The sequence below is a fragment of the Fusarium fujikuroi genome, chromosome FFUJ_chr11 (genome assembly GCF_900079805.1).
Source record: "Fusarium fujikuroi IMI 58289 draft genome, chromosome FFUJ_chr11".
In the NCBI taxonomy this organism is placed as follows: Eukaryota; Fungi; Ascomycota; class Sordariomycetes; order Hypocreales; family Nectriaceae; genus Fusarium; species Fusarium fujikuroi.
The window spans coordinates 225,150-249,733 of record NC_036632.1 but is presented as its reverse complement, the minus strand read 5'-3'; the positions used below and the strand labels follow the sequence as shown (position 1 = coordinate 249,733).

Below are 24,584 nucleotides of genomic sequence, written 5' to 3'. Positions count from 1 at the left end.
TAGTTGCTACTGTTTGCCATGGGTAGATTGCGGCGGCAAATTTAGCCTCGGCTGAATTTGATGTAACTATCACCAAAGCGTGAAGCGTCACGCGGCCATTGACGGCCGAGGGAGCAACCGACGACCCTCAGAGATGAAGACCTGGCCCAAGATTCAACTGAAGTTACCTAAATCGCCCTAAAGTCGCTTTAATGGATCTTCTCTTTTTTCTATGTTAAGATATTTCGGCACACATAATTTGCGTCTCTCAAAGGGCAACAGCGCATCATGTCTGCCAACGAATGAGCTACAGCACAGACTTTTTATCAATCGAATTTACCGAATAGGCAACCAAATATCTTGTCCCCCTGAAGGTTTCGTCCATGGAAACGGGCCATGAGTGACTTTGAGAGGGAAGATCGTTCAAAACCATTGAAGGTCTGGGTTCACATTGGAGATGTAGAACTTCTCTACGACGAGATTGTTGAGTGGGTTCGTGATATGAAAGATGCTGCAAACGACGTGACTACACGCATTGAACATGGTGCGCCGCATGACATGGCTGAGAGCAGACATATCAACGGGTTTCGAAAGGAAGGAGAGCCAGCGATCAAAGCTGCGGCTCAATGACCATGGCATCTGCATTCCAATTGATACCACTTGTTGTTCGTCAAGCAACAAGCCGCATGTACTTTGTTTGGAACTTCTAGCATAGACGCATTAAATTCATACTGGCTATCCTACATGCGTGTTCCATAACTTTACATTGCTTCCTCTATCGAGGAACCTCACCTTCAGTCGGTGCATTGACAGAGTGGGCATCCGCCGAATGAGTATCCCCTGTCTTGGTCCCATCGTGCCGCAGTATGCTTTCCTGCGAGTCAAGCTCCGCAGCCCCAGACCCAAGGTACTTCACGTTCGTCATGTTCCCTCGATCATCGCTTCTCAATTTTCTGCCGTCGCTGAGCTCAATGTTGGAACGAGCTTGGCCGGTTCGGGAATTGCCGTAGTTCTGGTACCCGGAGGAGTTGTAGTTTTTGTATCCGGGGGAGGATCCAAAGGCTCGGCGACCCAAGAGGGCGTCTACGAGGGGTTGGAGGACTGGGATGCAGCAGGCGATGATGATGGTGCTTGCTTCGATGCTAGGAGACGCGAGGTTAGTGGTCGTCCGTATGCTAGCACATATTATGTTACTTACACAGTCCAGATGACAAGGTCGGAGGTTTCATCTGCTACTCGTTAGTATGAGCACGCAAAGTAGGGCATATCACCTACAAGAGAAGTCTTTACTTGCAAGCGATGGCAGGCGGGTGCATTTGTAGATGGCGACAATAGTAGCACTAGAGATCGAGGTCAGCATATCCATTGTTTCCATGCAACAACGCGACACCTACATTGAGCCGATACCCAAAGCAAACGACAATGCAATCTTCTTTCGCTTGTTCATTTGTAGATGGAACAACACCGCTGCGGGATACACAGCAAGGTACAAATCCGTAAATGCAGACAAGGCTGGTCAAATGTCAGCGAAGCGTCGGTGGCATCAACGTGGTTTACCTACCGCCGGCAAAAATGGCAAAGTTGACAAGAACATAAGGACTCCAGCACTTCTTATCGGTAATCGAGAAAGTCCACTGAGACTCAACAGGAGAGCATTGAGCAAAGAGAATGATGATGCACCCGATCAAGCCCATCATACAACATCCAGCAAGCACCCAAAGAAATATCTTGTGTAATCGTCCGGGATTCATAAGTCGTGTGATAAGCGCGACGACAGCGAGCTTGGGAAACCCAAAAGCCATGACGCCAAACGGGAAGCCCAAGATGGTGTACAGAATGACATTCTGCTGCTGCGTCACGTTGAGAAGATCGAAGTGCCTGCCATTGCCGTTCTTGACAGCCACAATTGTAACACCGACTTGGCACCATTCGAAAATCTCAAGAATGTTAGCGACACACATACAAAGACCGCGGGGGAACAAACCACTGCAACGATTGTGAACCAGTCATCAAGGTGCAGCGCCCCTATGATCCTCTTTCGAGTATACACACGACCAGCCACAAAGATGGTACTCAGAATAAAGACAGTGATGACTAGACCCAGAATTGTCGGACCCTTATCAGCGTCAAGATACGCCTGCGTGTGATGGGGAGGAGAAGACATTGTCTGCCAAGCGCACACGTATACGAAAAATAACTCAAGAAGAAAAAAAAATCCTCATTCACTCATGTTGGTTGGGTCAAATCCAGAGGATTGGGTCTTATGTCCTGCAGGAACAAGAGACATGTTTGCAGAAAGGGGGGGCAGGGCCGTGGCACGGGAGCACAAGCATGCTATACCATGGATCATCGAACCTTTTGTTACAAGAAGCCGGGATCAGGTTTTGTCGAGGTGCAAAGGATTTTTGTTGATACGACTCTGGTGAAGGATTGGCAACCATGATGCCGCATTCGCCGAAACAGTGCTTTTTCTGTCCGTAAATGTGTCGACATAAAAACATAACAACTTTCGAAGTGGTTAAGCCTCGCAAGGTGGGCAGACTTGAGGTAAAAGGACAAGGTTGTCGGTGGAGTGATGTTGCAGATTTCGACGCGTAACCAACAACCAACAACCAACAACTGTTATTGATAGTGGGGGCCATTTCCGCTTCCCCGAATTCGACTGAGAGAAAAGAAAACCCAGGACCTTGATCCTAGATGGTAAAAATATTTAGGTAACTTGGTGGAAGTTTAGCCTAAGTTTAGGGTACCTATTGCTGATTTTATTTTGACATTCTGTATCACGGTTTGATGTTTCTTGCTCCCTTGAGGTGAGACTCAGGGGTTGACATGTCGATCCCAACCCTCCGAAGGATCTGTCGCCAAGGTTTGTTCTAACCCTTGCTTGACACTTTAGAACAACCTGATATGACAATTTTACTGCTTCAGTCCCTGCCCTGAAAGATCATTCCTGAAATTCTTCTCAGACCACTGTAGTCGCGAGGGTGTTAGCTATTAAGATAGCTAGGTACGTAATTATTGTGTATCTGCAGTTTACCGCGTACTTATACCAAGTTCCTCGTATATTCGGCTCTTCCCAGTTGTCATTTTGCTTGGCACGCTGGGACCCAAAGCAGCTTAATTGGCGAAGCGGGCCAATTTCCCGGTGCTACCTACAGTTGGCTCCGCTCTTGGCGACCACGTTTCTCCATAACATACTCCATACTTTCTGATATTTGAGTCTCTTCTGCATCACATGTAAATAGGTGATGAAGAGACCTGCTCTTCTGTCATGCTTGAATATATAATATCCCTTTCAGTCCCAAGAAGTCATTCCTTCAGATGAGCATCGTTTCTTTTCAAGGACCTATTCCAACTTCTCGCAATCACTTCGCTTGTGTTGAACCTTGTGTCAAGTTCTCGTCTCTTTCCCCCTCTAGCAAGGATTTGAGCAACTGTGTTGGTTCGACGTAGCACTCGGCGAACCCCCTGATCAGGATCATAACCATGCTGTTGGTTCAACGTTGCAACTGCTAGGTTCGCAACGGAGCTTTGTCCCAGATACCCGTTCACTTAACGCAGATCGCTCCCTGTGGTCTGTCAAACGTATCAATGTCGTCGTATGATCCAGTGATCAGCACTCACAGACGAATCAGTACATCCTGTCATATCCTTGGTATACAAAAGGTTTACCAGGAAGATGGTGTCAGGCCGTTTCGAAGATCTTCTGAATGCAACCCGAACGACTGGTCTCTACGAGGCTCCTTTTCCAAGGTCCCAATTGGTCGATGTCGCAACCGATGCATGAGAATGGACCTGTAACGGTTGGAGGATTGGGGGTCTGCCAACAGCCAAGCTATCATACCATGCATTGACGAGCTCTGGGCACTTCTGCTGCTTTCCTTTCTTTTTTATTGCTGTTGATCCCTCCTGAATCACTCACTCACTGACATTGCCTTGCTTTCGTTTTCTCAAGTAGATCATAACTTTTATACACAAGACATTTCTTTTCACAAAGTCCTTCATTATGGCTGACACAACTGTTTCTCACACAAACGGACATACCGTCCCAGAAACGGAATACCGTGGAACCGAGAAGAAGCTCGAAAGTTCTGTCTCAGCTTTGAGTTCCTCTGGGTCTTCAGACGGTACCCCAGATGCCACCAACGGTACCAAGTCGGAAGAGCCCGATGTATCCATTGCTCTGAACGCCGCCAACATTGACGCCGTTCCCTCCCTTATCAAAGAGATCAATGCTCTTAGCGGCGATCTAGATAGTGATGACCCGACAGCGCGCCTTAAGCTCATGGCTAAGGCCAAGAGTCTTTGGCAGTCACTCGAGACTCCAAGAGAGACCATGCTTCGCCATGTTTGGGCTGAGCCATCGCTTCACTGCGCTTTGACGGCTGGTACCGTTAAGGAAGTCTGGACTCACGTCGCCAAGATCGATGGACCTTTCAAGGTCGCTGATGTCGCGAAGGAGAAGAACATTGAACCTGCTCTTCTTGGTGAGTGCATCATTATCATGGCTCCTATATAACGTCACTAATAACATGAAGCTCGTCTTGTTCGTCACGTCTCGTCTATGGGATACATCACGGAGATTGATCAGGATACATACCAAGCCACAAACTTCATCAAGTCGATGTCTTTCCCGTTCATAAATGCTGGCTACCCCTGCATGTAAGAGCACCCGAGGCTCGAGTTTGTATACTGTGCTGACACAATGTTTAGCTCTGGAGCCTGTCTCAACGCTCTCGGTCAATTCCACGAATGGGCCGACATCAACTCATGGAAAGATGCAACTGACATAAGCAACTCTCCCCTGCAGCTTGGCTACAAGACAGAAAAGACTTTCTTCGAGCATCTTCACACCAACCCACCATACGGCCAGCTGTTCCATCTTCACATGGGCGGCTACCGTCAAGGTCGACCATCTTGGATGGATGCGGGTTTCTTCCCTGTCCAAGAAAAGCTCATTAATGGCTTTGAGAATTCGGATGACTCTGCTCTGCTGGTCGATATCGGTGGCTCGTTTGGCCATGATATCGGAGAGTTCCACCGCAAGTTCCCCGATGCCCCAGGTCGTCTCATCCTCCAGGATCTTCCTGTCGTGATTGATCAGATCACTTCACTAGATAATAAGGTTGAGCGAATGAAGTATGACTTCTATACTGAGCAGCCCATCAAAGGTCCGCAACCCTTTATTCCTTGCAGTGATTCTTTCTAACTCCACCTCAGGTGCTCGCGCATACTACATGCACTCCGTTCTCCACGACTGGTCAGACGAGACTTGTCTTAAGATTCTAGGCCAAGTCAAGGCGGCCATGAAGCCTGGATACAGCAAGCTTTTGATCAACGAGAACGTCATTCCTAACACTGGCGCTCAGTGGGAGGCTACAGCTTTGGATATCATGATGCTTACTCTGCTTGCGTCGCGAGAACGTACGCAACAAAACTGGGAGAAACTACTCGGCGAGGCTGGACTGAAGATTTGTAACATTTGGACTGTCGCAAATGGAGTTGAGAGTCTGATTGAATGTGAACTGGCTTGAACAGATAGAATTCCCAGAACCAGCTGCTTCCGAATGATGGTCGCTTCCGATTGATGTAGAACACGATAGATCATAAATACAAGGTATCATGAAGAAGAGTAAAGTTCATTAGTATCTCCAAGTATTCTAGCACTATCAATTTCATTAGATTGTCTACAACGGCAAGTGCGTATGTCTTGAATAAGAGTAACCAGCCATTTTACTTCTCATCCGTTGCTCCTCCCGGGAACATCATTCTTGAAGTGTGTCATCATAGTCTTGTTACTCAGTCTCTCCGTCTTCAACCTCATCTTCTTTTCCGCCCGACGAGCTGTATCCAATTCCTTCTTCCTCTGCAGGAGAAAACTTCTCTGTTCTGATGACGTCAGATGTATCAGACTCTGTTGGTCTTTGACGCTGAGCCGCGCTAACTGAGATGCAAGAGCGGCGTCCTTTTTATCTCTAGCTGTAAGTGCATCAGAGGCTGCGTGACTAGGAAGAGGTGCCCTCTTCTCCTCATTGTCTTCTTGGGGCGATGTTCGGCGTGGTTTTGTGACGGGAGCATCACGATGTGACAGAATTTTGCCAGATGAAAGCCGAAGACTCTCGTTATCAACTAAAACCGCGTTTTCTCGACCATGAGCCTTTAGACCCTCGAGGTCATAAAACTCCTGCATCTCGTCTGTCAACTCAACCCTGCAGTGGCCTTTGTCTCTCATATGCTGCTGGATTCCCTCCACCGTCCGTCTCCGTGTTCCGCAGTAGATGCACTCGCGGTATGTAGCCACTAGGAAGTAGAGATACCATATCACTGTCTCCAGGTCGACGATTAATTGGTCTCGAAATGGGATCCGTAAACCGTGAGCTGTTTCCATATGAAGGAGGTTCTTATCAAAGTTCTCGTCGCTGTACGTGCAAATGATGCATTTTGTCGAATCAAACTCAGGGATCACGCTGTCCGAAGTGTCATCTCCGGTTTCATCGTCACTACTTGAGAGGTCGTTTTCTGGGTCGTTGCTTGTATGCGAAAATGTATCGCTGTCCTCGGTTGGTTGCTCGATTAGACCTGAAGCAGCAGCACGGTTTCGCAAGGCTTGGACACTGGAGTATGTCAGCTTGGCATTATATGCATGTGCTGAGACTTACTGAGCCTCACTCTTGGCATGCACTCGATGCTCCTGACTGTTGTCGAAGGAGACATCGCAAAGTGAACAAGATGGTTTCGTTGATGTCATGATTGGAAGTGAATGCAGTGGTAGGTTTTCAGCAAGTGATCAACGGAATATGTGTATGTAAATAAATCAGAGCGAGTCGTGCATTTAAATAGCCATCTCGAATTATGCTTCAGATGCGATAAGATGCTGATGATCGCGTGACTCACTGCCGGGTGGGGCTGTCTCGATCAGGAAGCTGTTCAAAGATTTGCTGACGCTGGATAAATTGAACCTTGTCAGTCATTATGATTCATCCATCATCAGCCAAATCCAGACAGTCAGGTATTTCACAAGACAAAGTCACTGACTGTCAGAATTATTATATGGCACTCGATCACTGCGATATGACGCTATGGAGGGAACAGTAGCCTCACCTTAACCAAATGTATGACCTCATATGAGGTTTGAGTTTTTAGGCAAAAGTCAGAAGTTTAGCATGATGAAGCACCAAATACAGATAATGGTCATTGGAGCGGCGGGAAGTTAAGATGAAAGGTAAAATTATTAAATACTTTTAAATGCTATTACAAGACTATGATTTGCCACTATGGGACCAATCTGAGATGCAAAACCGACTCCAGATATTGAGAAACCAAATTAATAGACGAACATAGACCCATTACAACCTTAGGCCTTCTTCTTCTTTCCAAAGTTCCACTTCTTGACTCGGAACATGTAATAAGTTGCAACAGCAATGAAGATGTTGAAACCAATGTAGGCCCAAACAATGCCAAAGTTGCGCCATCTCTCGGTGTAGTAGATTCTGTTTCCAGCCATAAACTGATCGGCGTTGGACAGAGAACAGTATTGACAGTCCGATGTCGCATCCGGGTTCTGTAGCTGACCAGGAGCCTGCGTGAGATAAGCCGCCATGTAATCGCCGCAGGTCTGACCCGATGGAGGATTGAAGACAGACACCTCGGATCGTGAACATTCGACGAGACGTCCACCCAGTTCGGTAGATACAACACCGGCAACCCAGTAGGTGAAAGGACTAACGCGATACATGAAGATCCAGAAACCTGGAAGAGCATCAGGAGACTGCAAGACACCATTGAAGGTCAAGCTCATGAGGACCAAGAGAGTGACAATAGACGAGGCAGTGAGAGCATCAGGAAGAGCAGCGATGGTCATCTGAGCAAACGAGCTGGCGTAGAGCATGAGCTGGACCATGAAGAGAAGAACAAGACCTTGACGCGCTGAGCTCTGGACGCCCATGACAGGGTAGTAGAAGCAGGCATACATGAGGATGCCAGTAAGAGCCTGCCAGGGGATCTCGACAATGACGTTGGCAATGATGAAAGCCTTCCAAGAGTAGGCCTTGCTGGGTCGCTCTCGAACTTCGTACAGGTCACGCTGGGTGATGAAGTGAGGTTGGATCTAAAAGAGTCAGTATACTGTAAGATTAACGGTGATAGGGTAACTTACCTGTTGAACAATAGTAGAGAAGACTGTGATGATCATGAAGACGGAGAAGATGACATTCTGCATGCCAGCAAATGTGTTGTCAGGCTTGTAGAAAGAGAAGCCAACGAAAAGACCAGCGATCGTGCCGAGAACGAGCTTTGACATGATATACGTGGGCATTCTCCAGTACTGCTGAAAGACTCGCGTGGTGACCTCTCGAAGCTGTGCACTGAACGGCATGGCGAACTCGGACTGGCTGGCAGAATCATCTTGGGCATTCTTCGACGACATCTCAGATGCAATCCTGCCGACTTCATCTTCGACCGCGAGACGCTCTTGGCTGCGTAGCCAGACAGTGTGCCAGTCTTCACCTTGGGAGCTGGTAGCGTTGTTGACGATCTCGAGCATCCACTCAGCCGGGTTCTCGTCATCACCACAAGCCCGAGCACCCTCCTTCTCGAAGTAATCAAGCAGTGTACGCGAATTCTGACCGATATCGCCAAAGTACACTGTCTTACCACCACGAGCAAGGAAGAGAAGACGATCGAACTCCTGGAACAGAATGGCGCTGGGCTGATGGACGGTGCAGAGGATAGCTTGTCCTGCATCGGCGAGCTTACGAAGGAAGGCGACGATAGCCCAAGAGCTCTGGGAGTCAAGACCACTGGTAGGTTCATCGAGGAAGAGTAGGAGCTTAGGCTTAGCAGCGAGTTCGACACCGATGGTGAGAAGCTTGCGTTGCTCGACGTTGAGACCTTCTCCGGGGACACCGACAACGGCGCTGGCAAAGTCGCGCATGTTGAGCATGTCGATGACCTTCTCGACCCATTCGTGCTTCTCCTCTTTGCTCACGGTTGAGGGTTGACGAAGCATGGCGCTGAAGCGCAGACTCTCGCGGACAGTGGAGGTTTCGAGATGAAGATCTGAGTGTGTTAGTGCTGAACCAAGTCAATTCATTCCGAGATGTCACTCACCTTGTTGCTGGACGTATCCCGTCTTGCGTTGGAAGCTGGCATCGAGAGGCTTTCCGTTGACAAGCATGTCTCCAGTGATGACACCCATGGTAGTTCGCTGAGCCAAAACATCAAGAAGAGTAGTCTTACCGGCGCCACTAACACCCATCAAAGCGGTGAGAGTACCAGGCTTGACCCAACCAGTGACGTGATCCAGAAGACGTCTCGGCTCACCCTTAATCTCAATGTCATAGACAACATCCTTCCAAGTGAAGATATCAGTCTGTGGCTCAAGTCCAGCAGTAGAGTCCTGGCCCTCATTGGTCTTCTCAGGCACAGCGAGCTGCTCATTGGTAACGCTCCTGTCAACACCTTCCTGAAGATGAGCGGGGACCTGACCACGCTGGAAGACGAGAACCTCGGCCTTGCTCGCAGTCTTGGAATTGAGCTCAGTGGCGATGAAGTAGATGAGCATGAAGCCGATGAGGAAGGCCATGAGGATACCAAAGTTGCGCCAGACGTGGGAGTACGAGTATCGATAGTTTGTCTCGATAAAGGCATCGCCACTGACTGTTCGCTGTCCTGCTACGGATCCGACGACTGAGCAGATGAATGTATCGCCGCTGAGTCCGGAGTAGGAGGGGATGAACTGAGAACAGTCAAACTCGCGACCGTGGAATTCATTGGCAACCAGGATCTCAAAGGCGTAGTAAATCGGATTAATCCATCTGCAACCGTTAGTAGGCCCTCAGCAGTTAGTCAGAAGTCACTCACCTGATCCAACCAAACCAATCAACCATCTGCGGAACACGAATCATGAAACCAGTATAGATAACCAGCGCCAAGACCATAATACCAGCCAACATCATAGCTTGCGAAACCGTCTTGGTCACAGCAGCCATGGTCCTGAAGATGGCAGACATGACAAAGGTTGAGATGTACGTGATGAGGAAGAACAGGAAGAAGTTACCAGGCTCGCGACGAAGACCAGCCAAGAAGTACAGAATAATGTTGAACACAGTCGCCGAGATGAACTTGATGGGTATATCTGCCACAATACCGGAGATTGCCTCAGCAGCGGGGTGGTAGAAGGCGTAGGAGGCGTGTTTCTCGACGATGGGGCGCTGGGAGTACAGATTGTTGATCTCGGAGATAGCAGCGAGTGCGTTCATGAGAATACCCATGAAGAGAACAGCGCCTTTGGAGTAGAAGCTTGCGGATCCATTGCCAGTGCCGTAGTAGACCGAACCGATGATGAGAGACATGATTACATCGATGGCGACGTGTGTTGCTGTCGCTGAGAGATCGTTCCAGATTCGCTGGTAGGCGCGCTTGGTCGTCAGGCGGATCTGGGTCGCGATGCTGATAAGATATGGCGACTTGGGTCGAGCATGCTTATCTTGGCTATACACATTATCAGTATACCGATGATTCCACGGAGATGAAAAACTTACACAAGCGCCTTGCGCTCTCTCAAAGGCGCAATGGCCTCATGGCGGTTATCAGAAGGATAATCCTGCTGATACACCTCGATCTCATCGCGTAGCTTCTTGCACTCGGGCGAGTTATGCCAGTAGAGCTCAAACTCCTCCGCCGTACGAGGAACCTTGTTCTCCATACCCGGTCTAGCCTTTCGCTCCTGGGGATTAGTCACAGATGTGAGGAAATCACCTGCAGTCTGACGAGCAGGACATTCCCAGCCCATTCTCTCAAAGTAAGCCTTGGCCTTGCTGGCGGGGCCGAAGTAGATCTGACGACCTTCGTACAGGACGACTGCCTTGTCGAAGAGATCGTAGATGGCTTGACTGGCTTGATAGATTGCCAGGGCGTTGGCGGAGCCAGTGTAGTCAGAGGCTAGACGAATGGCCTGGGCGAACTTGAGAGCAGTCGCTGAGTCGAGACCTCGTGTACTGTTTCCATGTTAGCTTCATAACTCGTCACTCATTGCTTGTGCTCACCTGTTATCCCACGCAGCCATCGGCGACTGAGCAAGCATCATCTCAGCGATACTAACACGCTTTCGCTCACCACCCGAAACACCACGAATAAAGTCATTGCCGACCTTCGTGTTGTAAGTATGGCTCAAGCCACAGACTGCCATGACGATCTGGGTCGCATCCTTGACTACTTCTTCACGTGTTTCAGCAAGGCCGAGTTTTTTGGGGTCGGAGGGGAGACGGCATGCAGCGGCGAACTCGAGGGTTTGGCCGACCGTGAGATGAGGGAAGTGCTTATCAACCTGTTCACGAGATTGTTAGCAAATGTCAAAGATGGAGGGAGATGAGATGCATACCTCTTGGTTGTAACCAGTCTCGCCCTTGAACTCCTTCATCATATCCTTCTGCGAGATACCATTGTACGTAATCATCGACTCCTCTCCAAGATGCAGCCCCTCAAGCTCACCCGTCATAGTCTTGAGCAGCGTCGAGCATCCCGAGCCAGGCCGACCCAGAACAATAAGCGTCTCACCACCTCTCAGCAGCCCATCAAACTGGTGAAGAATCCTCTTAGGCTCTTTCTTGCCCGACTTCAGATGCTCGCCAATCCTCAACGGCGCCTGAATAATATCTGCCACCGTCTTCTGCAGCTGCAGCGCCGCTCCCGTGCCGTAAACACTCAGATTCTTGAACGCGACACCAGCGCTCTTGGGACCGACGCCCGCCTCCTGCAGTTGGTGCATGAAAGCCGGTAGCCATTTCGACAGGTCAAAAGCTTTGTTTGCAGGGTCCAATGAGGGGTCTTCTTCGTTGATGGTAGGGACTCTGGAGGGGACGGTTGCGAAGCTTTGTCTGCGGCGCTGAGAAATGCCGGTTGCGATTCTTTGCAGTTCTTGTTGGTCTTGCTCGTCCATGATCATGGTGTTGCTTCGTGTGAGGGGCGACGGGCGGGTGTATGTGCCCTCGCTCCCTGTTGAATGTTCCATTTCAATTGAGTCTGGCGGACTCTCTGTTGAGTGTCGCGGCGTCATTGCGAGGCTTATTGTTGAAGAAAAAATGAGGTCCTTGGAAGCTGTTGTTGTTGTGTTTTTGTGTAAATCTGACTGGAATGTGACAGTCGCAAAACAGAGTCAACCGTCTCTGAGCCGTTGTCAGGCAATTGATCAGCTCAGCCAAATTAAGATTAAAAAAGAAGTAGTGAATTGTCTATGGAATGATTTGACTTTCTGGGGGGAAATGAATTGGGCTTTAAGTTAGATAACAGCAACCTCATAAACTTCAAATCTCCCCCAACATCCCAAGTGCCGGGCCCGACAGCACCCCGACAATGCTGTCATCAGAGACAAACAACATGGGTCGGAGCTTCGGTAGCCCCAAAGTATGCGTCTGACATACTTCAGCCACGCTGACACTCTATTCCATCTAGTCCATAGAGTCGGGCTGCCTGCGTGCCCGCTAGTCCGACAGCAGCGGCCGTCGACGCTGGGCTGACGGGGATTTGCTGTGTTGCGAAAAACTAAGGGAGCAATTAGGTTTGTGCCGGTGTCTTAGTGCTTGGGGCATTGTCGATCTGAGGCGGAGTGTCGGGGGTTATGGCAAACCCCTGCTCCGTCCGCCTTTTGCGGTCTCGTCCGCGGAGGCCGGCACTTACGTTTTCCCGTGAGGCGCGCTGAGTCACTCTCTCACTCGTTCTCGTTCAGATTTTACTGGATCTTGCATCGTGACGTCACGATAGATCGTAGATAACAGACGGTGTCTGAGGGACCCGAAAAGTCCATCTGCGGTGTTTCCGTCGGGTTGTTTTTCTTATTCGCGAGTCTCGGCACATGAAATGAGGTCATAGCTCAACGTTTCAATCGTGTCTGGCAATTAACTTTACCTGCGCCTCTGCTGTTACCGGCCTCGAAGGTTTATTTCTCGGGATTTGGGTCAGCGCATTGTTGCATTGACAATAAAAAATTGCATTGGCGCAGCAACGATAATGTTATTGTGTTTCGATGCATTATGTTCGTTCTTTCTCTTACTTTTTTTTACATTTGTTTTCTACAGAATCTGAATAGAAAATGCATCAGGAGCTTAAGCGGGGCTACCTCGACAAGATTGACATGTGCAGCTGAAGAAGAAGCTGGAGTTACTTAAGAACATCTCAGAAGAACAAGTTTATATACTTACTTAAAGAAATACTAAAAGCCTCTATATTATTTACTATTATTTACTTATTTTATTATAATATTAAGACTGTATAGAATACAATTTAGACTGATATTTGGTGTAAAATCCACACCTTTAGGGTAATCTTTACTCGAAGTGGCAGACTCTGCAAGCTAAAAACTGTTAGCGTATGCCTCCACTCCCTGTCTAGCCTTTCCACGTCTAGCAAGTCGCCATGTCTCGGATGAACTGGCGCCGATTTGCTCGGTAGTTGATTTAATCCGTAAGCTCCGATGTTCTAGCCCTTCTTTATTGCTGATCGTCATCATTTAATCTCGTCGTTGTCTGGCTTCAGTCTCACTAAGTGCACACACTGGTCAACATCATCGTTAGTCTGGTTATCAGTCAGACGCTTAGCCTGACCGTCTCTAAACAAACTTTGCAGACTAGGTAGAATTATTTACGTTTTATTTCTTGCGGGACAATCACGGATCCCGACCGTGGCAGAATGCAAACGTGGCTGGCTGAACTTCGGGTAACATTTGCCGGCTATCTTATCGGAGATCAGGTTGGCGATTAAGGATGATTGGGTGAAGTGGTGGATGTTCAAGAAATACAATTCAGCTTTTGGACCCAGCGAGAAACAGTCAAAATGAGAGTCGCTCCAAGAGTCAAGGTCAGCGTCATAATGCAACGGTGAAGAGTCTGCCACGTTCAATTCTGCTCATGGGGGTCGTAAGGGCTTCTTACTCGCGCCCCAAGCAGCATTATATGACTCAGGATAAGCGGCGTTTTCTCCATTTCCCCCTTAACATGTGTATGTGATATCAAATCCAGGACTCCTATCATACAGGCAGCCCTATACAGCAAGAAGAACACAAAAAGGCCTTCTTAAAACATCACATCAGGTCCGATGTGATAAAGCTTTTATCAACCTCCTATCAGCGTTTTAATTATATCCCAAAGCTGCCGCCTTTTTTATTTGTACTTAGTAAACAAGCCACCAAAGCGAGTCTTTTCTTTTTGACGATGCCTTTGGTCCTCATGGCTGAGCGAGCCGTCCTTTATAGACTCAATTAAGATATGAGACCTGGGAAATATTCCATACTCTCTCTTGGCATTTGAACCACTCCAGAACCACGCATGTGGATCCTCCCCTGCAGATAGTGTAAGTGTCAATCTTGGTCAAGTTGCTGATGATAGAGAACTCACAAGCAAGGTTATAGATAATGTCGCCTTTTTTGAGTGCCAGCCAGCCAGGCTGCCTTTGCTTCTCGAATTTCCATCTCACAACTCCAGTTCGCGGCGTATTCGGTAAAGAAGCGATCTTGACATGCCGTGGCATATCCAAGCTGATTAATTTACTTGGAAACGTTCCAAATACACCGTCGTGCCAGCCTTGGCACCACTTCCCGTCCCACTTCTCCGGGAACTCGACGCCAACTATCCTCGCCCCTGAAAAGAACTGCAGAATCTCCGAGGTTGCATCAGGTCTTGCTTGTGGCTTCTCATTAGTCCGCCGAATGTGGTCTTTCACCGCCCGGGCGACCGGCAACGATGCGAGTCGGTTTGATTCGTTGGCTCGGGACACGCCATGCAGAGCAGTCATGGTGGAATTTGGGATATATAAATCGCAGTCCTGGCGCCCTCGTGAGTTTATATCGCTGTGCTCGTAGACTACTTCTATGCCCGGAACATGCGGCAAGGGATGACCGTGCCGAGAAATGTGACGAAAGAGGAGATCGATTGACTGAAACACGGTAGCGTCGTCTTCCTGGAGAGTAGACTTTGCCTTGTCACAAAAGAGACAACCAAAGTAAACCGAGTTGACGTTTCGGACTGCAATATGAGATTTGAAGAGGAAGCGAGGACGGTGAAGAATACCTCTCGTCTGCTGGCTGGCCAATGCTAGAATTACCTTTGAGCTTTGGTTCTCACAACGATTATGGTTGATTGAATGACTTACGATCTTGATCCATATCCTGGCGCAATTGGGAGTAGGGAGTCTTGTACTCACAATGAAGACACTGTGCAGTTGGTTCTGTGAAAGTCTCGGTCGGATTATCCAGCATTTGCCCAAACAAAGTTTCTTGAGAATACTCTCTGGGTCTTGTTGCGCCGTCTGAACCGCCGCCAACCTTTTTGATGGCCTGTCCGGGACCTCCAGAGGCAAAAGCTCGAGCTCCTTTACATAGCCCACCCAGTAGGGCCAGAGAGCTGTCTGATCCGATCTCATAGGTCGGTAGAGACTGTATGCTTTTCATAGAGGTAGAATCTTTTCTTATCGAGCTAGAAGACGTTGATACTGCTTTGGAACCTGACGTGCCGCTTCCATCTGATCGTATGGATGGTGCTGATCCTTGGGTGACAATGAACAATTGTGAATGTTCTGGCGGCGCTGCAGATGGTATGTAGGACCCCGAATTCCGGTATTCTGTGAGCTTTGGGCTGGTGTATTGGGAAGCTGTCACAGATGATGGGCGTGGGACAGCAGCTGATTGTTGGTCAATGGGTGTAGACCAATCGTGTTGCGAAACTGGCTCAGTAGTCACGGATGGCGGGGGAGTATCCTGTTGATTGTAACCGAAGGAGCCCCTTGTGTCTTGGTTAACTGCGTTCTGGTAGCCGGTTGACTTGGGGGACAATGCAACTGAGCTTGGAGGAGTGATGGCTCCAATATCCAGACCCTGCAAACTATTTAAAATCGCATCTGAATCACTGTCTTGTCGTCGATGAGCCTGGACATAGCGGTAGGTTTGGGCCTCTTGCTCTGGAATCGCGTATTTGCTTGTCAAAGGCAAGGAGACTGGGGAAGCGAGGCCACTTGGCGTAATCGGTGACCGTGACGTGGAATAATCACCAGTTCTCAATGCACGTCCCGCAGAGTGAGATCTATCTCGTTGTTCGGAACCACCGATCAAGGAGGGTCTTTGCTGATGTTGACCAAGACTGGACCCAGATCTCGCAGTGTTGATCGGAGGCCACATGGACATCTGAGAGCTCGATCTGGCCACATCGGGAGGACTGGTAAATTGTGGAAGAGGTGGAAGAGGTGGGAATTTTGAGGGGGCCGGTGATGATTCCAGAGCCGACTTTGTTGTAAACCTTGTAATCTCTTCTACAAGAGTGATGGCCAATTCCTTTGTCGCAGCTTGAAGCTCGTCAAACTTGGCCTTGTCAAAAGTCTGTGGCTCAATGAAATCTTCAAAATCATAGAGTAAGATGTCAATCGATCGAACTTGACAAACGACATCTTCTACTCGCCTGTCAGCGTCTGCTACTTTCGGTACTAGTCTTACTCGTCCTTACCGTTGCGCAAGGTCAGATGCCTTAGGAATTCAGTCAATTGGGGAGAGGACACCGCAAGTAAAGGTAACAGGCGTCGCAAAGCTCGCTCTCCTTCTCTCAAGAGCGACTGGGACGAATGGTGAAGCGACGTTTGTTGGTAGCCATGGTCTGATGAATGCCCATTGGCCTGTGAAAGCGCAAACTTGGCCCATTTCGTTACATCATTAAAAGGACGGAGCAACACGTGATCAGATGGAGTCGCCATTCTGGAAGCGATAAGAACAGGAGAAGAGCAGCGATAGAGCTGTTTCACAGAGTATGGAGACAAAAGTCTGCAGAGGGCGGGATGAGACTTGCTGGGCATGTATATGCAACGGAAATTGCCAACTCGTCCCAGTCTTATCCTGTCTATACGAAGTTAATATCTCATGAACGAGGCCCCTCTGTTTCAAGGCTAGGATAAGGGGAGTAAATGCGATAATTGCAACAGACAGGGATCTGATGGAGGGTGGGATAATTTCCAGATAAGCCTTTTCGGTTCAATGGCCCGGATTTGCACACGTCCTCGTAACCGAACCAACCAAATGCTGCGCCGCTACATTAGAGTGAAGCCCAAAAATGAGCTTACCAGCATGTACAAAGCCAGAGTTGGGGAGTTTATAGCTAGTCACCGAGCATATCTTAAATCCCAGGCAGAGCTGAGACTCGTTGAAACCGCCACTAAACTCAACCTCCCGGTGCTGTAATTAGCCAAATAAGGTATCCTTCACTTTGCGTTATCATGGCCCGCGATTAGTTAACGCCAAGCCGAGGTGACCTCCCTAAATAGTTCCCATAATCCGTGCGCTTGGCCGTTCCAAGACTCTAACTAATGCATGTTGCCTCGGCGTCAACCTCCCGCCTCCCAACTTTGTCTGTTGCTTCATAGAGAAGGTTTTATAGGTTTCAAATGTGCCGGAGGGAGGGGGTAAGACTATCCTTCCTGTTTGGCATGATCCGCCGAAGGTCATCCGCCCCTTGTCTCTTTGCTGTCTTTCTTCAGTTACCTCTTCTTTATAAATCACTACTGCTGACAGAATGAGTCGCGCCCGTTCTGTTCACCTTTTCCTTTTCCTCCCCTGATCTTTTGTTTTTCTTCTCCCATTGTACAGCATCATTTCTGCTCAAGGGCCCTACCATCATGGGGTGGATTAGTCGAATCAACGATGGCGTGGCCAACAGTCACGTAGGCCACTGGTTTCAATTGGAAGGATCTGGCCATGTGAGCCAACGCCACCAAAGAAGTATTGTGAAGAGAATCGCACTGACCTAAGGCTTTAGCCCCGCGAGCGACCTGGTTCCCGATTTACGACTGAGATCCGAGCAGGCATCATCTCGTTCTTCGCAATGGCATATATCTTGGCTGTCAATTCCAGCATTGTCGCCGACAGTGGAGGCACTTGTGTCTGCGATTCGACTCCCGATGACCCCATATGTGCCGCCAACTCGGAATATCTCCTTTGCAAGAATGAGGTCAAGCGTGATCTGGTCACTGCTACCGCCGCTATCTCTGCTCTGGCCACCTTCTTTCTTGGTGCCCTCGCCAACATGTTAGTCTCGACAGGTGGCGTCGATGATTGGCTGCTAACTTTCTGCACAGGCCCGTCGGTATCAGCTGCGGAATGGGTTTGAACGCTTATCTCGCCTACGATGTACGTATTCCGCTTTGCCGCCCTGTAATTTCTAACATTAGTTCTACCTAGGTCGTCGGCTTCCATGGCTCTGGATCTGTCCCTTATGAGGTAGCCATGACGGCCATCTTTGTCGAGGGTCTCATCTTCTTCGGTCTCACAATCCTCGGTCTTCGACAATGGCTGGCTCGAGCCATCCCACGTTCAATCAAGCTAGCTACTGGTGCTGGCATCGGTCTTTTCTTGACACTCATCGGCCTTACATACAGCGAAGGCATAGGCCTGATTACTGGTGCTGTTTCAACCCCTGTCGAGCTGGCTGGCTGTTCTCCTGCGGATAAATTGGAAGATGGCACCTGCCCTGGCTCGCACAAGATGCAAAATCCGACTCTTTGGCTTGCCATTTTCTGCGGCGGTATTCTGACTGTGGTTCTCACTATGTTCCGTGTCAAGGGTGCTATTCTCATAGGCATCATTCTTGTGTCTATTTGTTCTTGGCCACGCGGGACCTCTATCACAGCCTTCCCTTACACTCCGGTCGGCGATGACTCTTTCAACTTTTTCAAAAAGGTTGTGGACTTTCACCCTATCACCAGAATTCTCGCCGTGCAAAAGTGGGATATCAGTGCATATAGTGGCCAATTTGGCCGCGCTCTTATCACGTTTCTCTACGTTGATATTCTTGACTGCACAGGTACCCTCTACTCCATGGCCAGATTCTCTAATCTCATAGATGAGAAAACTCAGGATTTTGAAGGATCTGCTACAGCATATCTTGTTGATTCCATTAGTATCACTATCGGGGCTGTCTTTGGTACATCACCTGTGACAGCCTTTATCGAGAGTGGAGCTGGCATCGGCGAAGGAGGACGAACAGGAATCACAGCGATGATGACTGGCTTTTGCTTCTTTATCTCGTTGTTTTTTGCACCAATCTTTGCCTCTATACCTTCTTGGGCAACAGGCTGTGTCTTGATTCTAATTGGATCTATGATGATGCAAGCCGTCGTCAATATTAATTGGCGATATATGGGTGATGCTATCCCAGCCTTCTTGACCATCGCTATTATGCCCTTTACATTTTCAATTGCCGATGGCCTCATTGCCGGCATTTGCAGCTACATTGTCATCCAAGTTCTTGTATGGGCTGTGGAGACAGCTTCTATGGGCAAGCTGACTGCTACTAACAAGAAGGACAAAGACCCTTGGACATGGCGTATTCCTGGAGGCATCCTACCAGGGTGGCTTACGCGTTTGTTCCAGGGCAAGAAGGACTTTTGGCGCCCCTATGCGGACGAGACCATCGATGGCAATGTAGGTGTCAATTCTCATGAGATGAGCCCTATTAGACACAATACTGACTGGGTCAAGCCTGGTGAGCCTTTACCTCACGTGGTAACTGAGATTTACTCTGGAAATAATAAGGCATAAGCCAGGTCATATTTCGCAACCCGGCTTGCGGGGCCGAAGCCGGCTCTTAGATTTGGGAAGGTGGTGTTTTTTTATATAGTTCTGTTGGAAAAGAAATGAAGTCTTTTACTTAAATAATACTGTCATCGATGCCGGACCTCAGTCTACAGACTTAGAGCTAATGATCGAGCCATTTGTAATCTTCGTTGCTAAAGTTTCTTGTCTCGCACTGAACTTGATGTCGCGGGTGCTTAGACAAACACGTTATTCTGTTCGATCAGTCATGGGCATGAAGTTGGAGAGTCTAGCATCTCGTACTAAGAAAATAAGGAATCAGCGACAAGTCGATGAAAGTGGCGAGCTCAAAGATCAGATCTTTTCCTCACCCGCCATTTTAGATCTGAACGGTAACGATCAGGATGCGGAACAACTTACAGTTATGAAGAGCCGAATGGATAACATTCCGAGTAAGCATTATTCGTATGATTGATCGCGCTGACACAGTTTCAGGGTTGCTATTTCGCGTGTAAGACTATCCACATAGTTGCTAAGCCTAAAACATCACGTCGTTGAGCAGGCTTTCGTCTGCAGATTCGCAAGCCGCGTCACTTTGGAAATAGACAGTGTCTCTCTGGAATAGCCCGAACGCCCTTGTAGATATTTGCATCACTCTTGCAGTGTTGCTTTTATGACAAGTATCTGCGGCGTGCATACAATACATCGACCCAACACTAGCTAGTGCATTGCCATGCTGAGCAATACTTTGCTTACCGGCGCATACTGGCAGCTTCTGCCATCCTCCTCCGGGCGGTAGTCTTACCAGCTAAAGCTCAGGCAAGAGCATAGCCCGGTATCTAATTCCAATCTAAAATAATTCTTATCAATTCTGCCTCCCTAACGCCTGGATTGGACGATGCTGATAATGGCTTATTGGCGCAAAGCAGGCTCATCTGTAATAGGCTAAGTGGTTTCGATTTTCAAGCATCTGGCCAACAGTAAGCGCCCATCATCCGTCGGATGTCTCAGAGGCGCAATATTGGCTGCTTACTTTCTGTAACTACTGTGCGAAATTGACTGATCACAGCTGGCGGAGCTGGGGCTGTGTACGATTTCACATTCCCCTCCCATGGATGTGTTCCTTTCGTACTTACAACAATTGCCGTTTCTCCATCAAGCAACAGAATTCTACGCATGCGAAATTAACTTTAACCCTCATCGTGCTCCCCGACAGTCTCGCTTTACGACGCCAGGGTGCATAATTAACATGGATAACTGGCATGCAACACAATGCAAAAAGTCTGACATTGCCGTCTTTCCGGGACTTAATGTTCCAGCATGTATGAACTGCGGAGAAATTTGCCCTTCTCATGGAGCGGATAACAAACTCAGCGATGAACTTCAGATTCCATCAGCGGGCAAGCGGTCTGCCATGAAACTGAACTGGCCGCCATCGATGCTATATCAGAACTATGCTTACTCTCATGATCCTGATGGCTCTTTGCACAACGCTCTGGCTTCACTGGTTGACCAAGAATGGTGCGATAAGGAGACAAACAAGCACACGTCTTGCTCTTCGGTTATCAAGACAGCTCAGACTCCATCTTTGCAAGCCAGCGAGACCTCATATGAGTCACTCGACGGTACTAAGATACGTGTTTTAAGACTGCACAAAGGGCACTTTGGGGATTGCTTGCATGGAGACTTTGAAACTGTGAGCCTTCGGAACCGAGATACGGAGCCTTCAGAGTCAGAAACTACACCATCAGACGCGAGAGAGAGTGCTTTATCATATGAAGCCATTTCATATACCTGGGCCAAAGGAAATGGCAAACGGGACAAGGACCACGCTATATTTATGGGAAAGCGTTGGGACATGCTTCCAATCACTGAGAACTGTTATGACGCCTTACAAAATTGTCGATTTCATGATCAAGATAGACGTCTATGGGTTGACGCAATCTGTATCAACCAGTCAAACATTTCTGAAAGGACTCACCAAGTCGGCATGATGAGACGCATCTACTCAACTGCCAGCCGCGTTCTGATATACCTGGGGACTGACGGCTCAGAATTCACGCATGACCCGGAGATTCTCAGTGACAACCCATATTTCTCCCGTATATGGGTGGTTCAAGAAATCGCCTCCGCGAAACAGGCGCTTGTTTTATATCACCGTCAAACCATGCACTGGGACTTTTTTCATGGGAGGTTGCAGCGATCGTGTACTAAGAGATGGATGCGGCACTTTGGTTCCCCGCGACATATTGATGACGGTCATGGCTTCTTGACTCTGCTAGGGGATACGCGGAACTGCAATGCTTCTGATCCAAGGGACAAGATCTTTGCCTTACTTGGGCTCTGGAAGAAGTCAGTTGAGCCAGACTACACGCTATCACCTCAAGCTGTGTACACAGGATTGGCATCCACCCTTGTAACTGATGAAAGCTGGGAAGTGGTGGCACAATTACTTGATATGGCGACCCATGGCCGCTCGATGCATGGCCTCCCTTCGTGGGTTCCTGATTGGAGTGAAAAGAGCCAACGGTCGTACCTACGTGAGTGGAGTAGTAGCTTTCTCTATCGCTCACTCCCTTGGTCCTGGTCAAAGGGTGTTGCGAGATTTCGGGTGCATGGTAAAACTGGCTCTTTGTGCATCCTGGCCGCTGAGATCGACATCATGGCACCTTACCTCTTCCGGGGGTACCGGCCCATTATCAATGGGATGGTTACTGTCGAAGCAGGGTGTTTTGGGGTCTCATTAGCCCCTGAGGTCCTGCAGATATGCGAACCCACTGACAGTATCTTCCGCCTTTCTCAGGATGAATTCTGCTTAATCCTTCGAAAGAAAGCCGAACACAATGTCTACAGTTTTATAGGAATTTGTAAATACTCATGCTCGTGGGGCAACCAACAGGAACTTGATGCCATCAGATATCTTCTGGACTGGGCTTGGCTCTTGTCACTAGGGCAAAAAGAGCCCTGGTCGCAGTTTTCTACATGGACGAACACCCAGGTCTGTTGGTTGTCTCTTCGGAAGCAGAAGAAACTAGAAACTCAACTCTTTCTCAAGAGAGTTGTCAGAAAAGCCCAATTCCTGCAAAAGATGCGTACTCTGACTAAAGAAGCGCAACAGGCTCTGAGCAATTACAGCAGAGACAAAGAGCTACTAGAGGAATTTTTCCAGCGTCAATGGAAAAAGGCCTATAGGAAGTGGCAGCAAGAAGATGAAGAAATTATCGAGGTTCATCAAGCACGCCGGGCCTTGATCAGAAAATGGCTTCCAGGATATATTAGCCTGGAACCATTGCAAGACTCTACTGCCCAAACTCCACTGGGACAGTCAATGTGGCTTCCAGTGTCTTTCTGTTGGATTGGAAGAATACCCAACCGCGGAGAAATTTACCGTTTCAATACCGAACACCGATTGCTCGCGGATTGTGCTTCTAGGAATATTCCATTACCTCCTCTTCATGTGATCATGGACAAGAAGAGCCATATCACTCTTTCCCTTCAACTAGGACTTGAAAAAGGTCTTAGACAGCTACAGAGACTAGCAAAAGATCACTCGCTTCAAGATGTGACAGCTTATGAGAAAGCTCTGAATTCCTATAATCTAAAGGTACCGCATAGTCCCGACTTCAAAGAGGAGGAATGGGCCATTCTCCTGCATTGGCTGTCCAGGCCCATGTCACCGAGCTACGAAATGCTAAAACGTAGTTCAAGAAGGGATATCCCTCTGATTTGGGAAAAAGGGCTCGTAACCAGAGCCCAGCTTGATGAAGCCCACACTTGGCTAGATGATAACTTTAATCACCACATAGCCGCGCTATCCTCCTCACCCAGCAGCGAATCATTCCTCAACGAGATCTTCGCACTCATATACTGCGAGCAGTTCGAACTGCTCTGGATGTTTTTCTTTCGTTCATACTCTGACTATATCAAAGGGTTTCGTATTGTTCACCGTGATGAACTTGGCGCTCAGTTTGCACGCTGTTTTTTCTGGAGGTTTGATCGCAGTATAGAGAAGGCCTACCGAGTTGTTCGAAAACGCCATCTGACTCATGACGAGACTAAGAAACTATGGACTGAGTTCCTTGATTGGCTCACACAGACATTGTTTGAGGAGCAAGCTCGAGAAATACCATCGGAAACATATGATGAATCGCCGCGTTCGCTGGCCGATGAAGACAATAGCGACAACAATCATGGGGGTTACTGCTTGGACAAAATGAAGCTCGAAGGGGTGTTTATCGTGCCGAAAACACAAGAAGCTTGCTTGGAATGGTCCACGCAAGCATCACTTCTTTCGCACACGCGGCCTGAGGCACTTTATAGAAGGCCGACACTATCTGAACTTGTCAGTTCCGAAATTTGGCGACGAAGGCTTCCAGAGAGGGTCTTTGCTTTTCTATTTGAAGACACTGAGACCGCTACTCAACCAACGCAATGTGATGATAGAAATTTGGAAGAACTGCTTATCCATGGTCAGCCATACAACTGCGGCAGGCCTTCAGCCCAGGGCTGGAGACAGGAGATTGAGTCATGGAAGGCTATGGAGGAGTATATTTCGAAATCCGAGTGGCATATGAGCTGCATCAAAATGGATCTCTTGCGCGGATCGAGCAAGTAGGAAGACAGGTATAAGGAAATTGTTATTATTTAGATGCCTGCTCAGGTTATTTAGCCGAGAGACTATGAGGCTTTGGAAGTTGTTGATATTCTGAGTCGTTCATGGAGACACATTGACAGTCGTGAGAGGGAAGCGACATGCGCTATCCCATGGTATGAATGAAACATGGCTTGGAACTTAATTTCATCCCGACTACTACGGAGTAGAAAAGTCAAATATAAGCATGATCTGCGCAACATGCGATCTCCATTTATGCCCATGACATCGCCTTAACTCGTGCATCATTGCAATTCCACAAATAACAACCTCCCGCCCAGCAGCGGGGTTATTACCTTAACCTAATTAGCACCCGGGACAAGTCGTTTTGCTGCTGTCAACCGGGGCCTGGCCTGATCTCCCTGGGTAAATGGTGCACATATTTCCAATTGGCCA

General features: G+C 48.5%; 7 protein-coding genes; 3 read left to right on the top strand and 4 right to left on the bottom strand.

Moving 5' to 3' along the window:
- Positions 1-754: 754 nt before the first annotated feature.
- Positions 755-2,143, bottom strand: FFUJ_11295 (related to integral membrane protein PTH11; the record flags this gene model as incomplete). XM_023570177.1 has 6 exons in its annotated part: positions 755-1,154; positions 1,178-1,208; positions 1,255-1,319; positions 1,374-1,491; positions 1,541-1,916; positions 1,943-2,143. 6 exons carry the CDS (start codon positions 2,141-2,143, stop codon positions 755-757), a joined length of 1,191 nt encoding a protein of 396 aa, XP_023437326.1.
- Positions 2,144-3,985: 1,842 nt separating this feature from the next.
- Positions 3,986-5,513, top strand: FFUJ_11294 (related to O-methyltransferase B; the record flags this gene model as incomplete). XM_023570176.1 has 4 exons in its annotated part: positions 3,986-4,466; positions 4,518-4,641; positions 4,693-5,150; positions 5,200-5,513. The coding sequence occupies 4 exons, from the start codon at positions 3,986-3,988 to the stop codon at positions 5,511-5,513; spliced, it is 1,377 nt and encodes a 458-aa protein (XP_023437325.1).
- Positions 5,514-5,774: 261 nt separating this feature from the next.
- Positions 5,775-6,727, bottom strand: FFUJ_11293 (related to TRI15-putative transcription factor; the record flags this gene model as incomplete). XM_023570175.1 has 3 exons in its annotated part: positions 5,775-5,868; positions 5,925-6,593; positions 6,639-6,727. 3 exons carry the CDS (start codon positions 6,725-6,727, stop codon positions 5,775-5,777), a joined length of 852 nt encoding a protein of 283 aa, XP_023437324.1.
- Positions 6,728-7,333: 606 nt separating this feature from the next.
- FFUJ_11292 (probable ABC1 transport protein) lies at positions 7,334-12,034 on the bottom strand (the record flags this gene model as incomplete). XM_023570173.1 has 7 exons in its annotated part: positions 7,334-8,086; positions 8,135-9,036; positions 9,088-9,794; positions 9,841-10,470; positions 10,521-10,976; positions 11,025-11,305; positions 11,360-12,034. 7 exons carry the CDS (start codon positions 12,032-12,034, stop codon positions 7,334-7,336), a joined length of 4,404 nt encoding a protein of 1,467 aa, XP_023437323.1.
- Positions 12,035-14,132: 2,098 nt separating this feature from the next.
- Positions 14,133-16,707, bottom strand: FFUJ_11291 (uncharacterized protein; the record flags this gene model as incomplete). XM_023570172.1 has 4 exons in its annotated part: positions 14,133-14,311; positions 14,367-15,062; positions 15,121-16,356; positions 16,464-16,707. 4 exons carry the CDS (start codon positions 16,705-16,707, stop codon positions 14,133-14,135), a joined length of 2,355 nt encoding a protein of 784 aa, XP_023437322.1.
- A 915-nt stretch (positions 16,708-17,622) lies between these two features.
- Positions 17,623-19,543, top strand: FFUJ_11290 (probable permeases; the record flags this gene model as incomplete). XM_023570171.1 has 4 exons in its annotated part: positions 17,623-17,703; positions 17,763-18,031; positions 18,082-18,133; positions 18,185-19,543. 4 exons carry the CDS (start codon positions 17,623-17,625, stop codon positions 19,541-19,543), a joined length of 1,761 nt encoding a protein of 586 aa, XP_023437321.1.
- A 1,243-nt stretch (positions 19,544-20,786) lies between these two features.
- On the top strand, positions 20,787-24,152 carry FFUJ_11289 (related to heterokaryon incompatibility protein het-6; the record flags this gene model as incomplete). Its single annotated transcript, XM_023570170.1, has 1 exon — positions 20,787-24,152. One exon carries the CDS (start codon positions 20,787-20,789, stop codon positions 24,150-24,152), a length of 3,366 nt encoding a protein of 1,121 aa, XP_023437320.1.
- Positions 24,153-24,584: the final 432 nt, after the last annotated feature.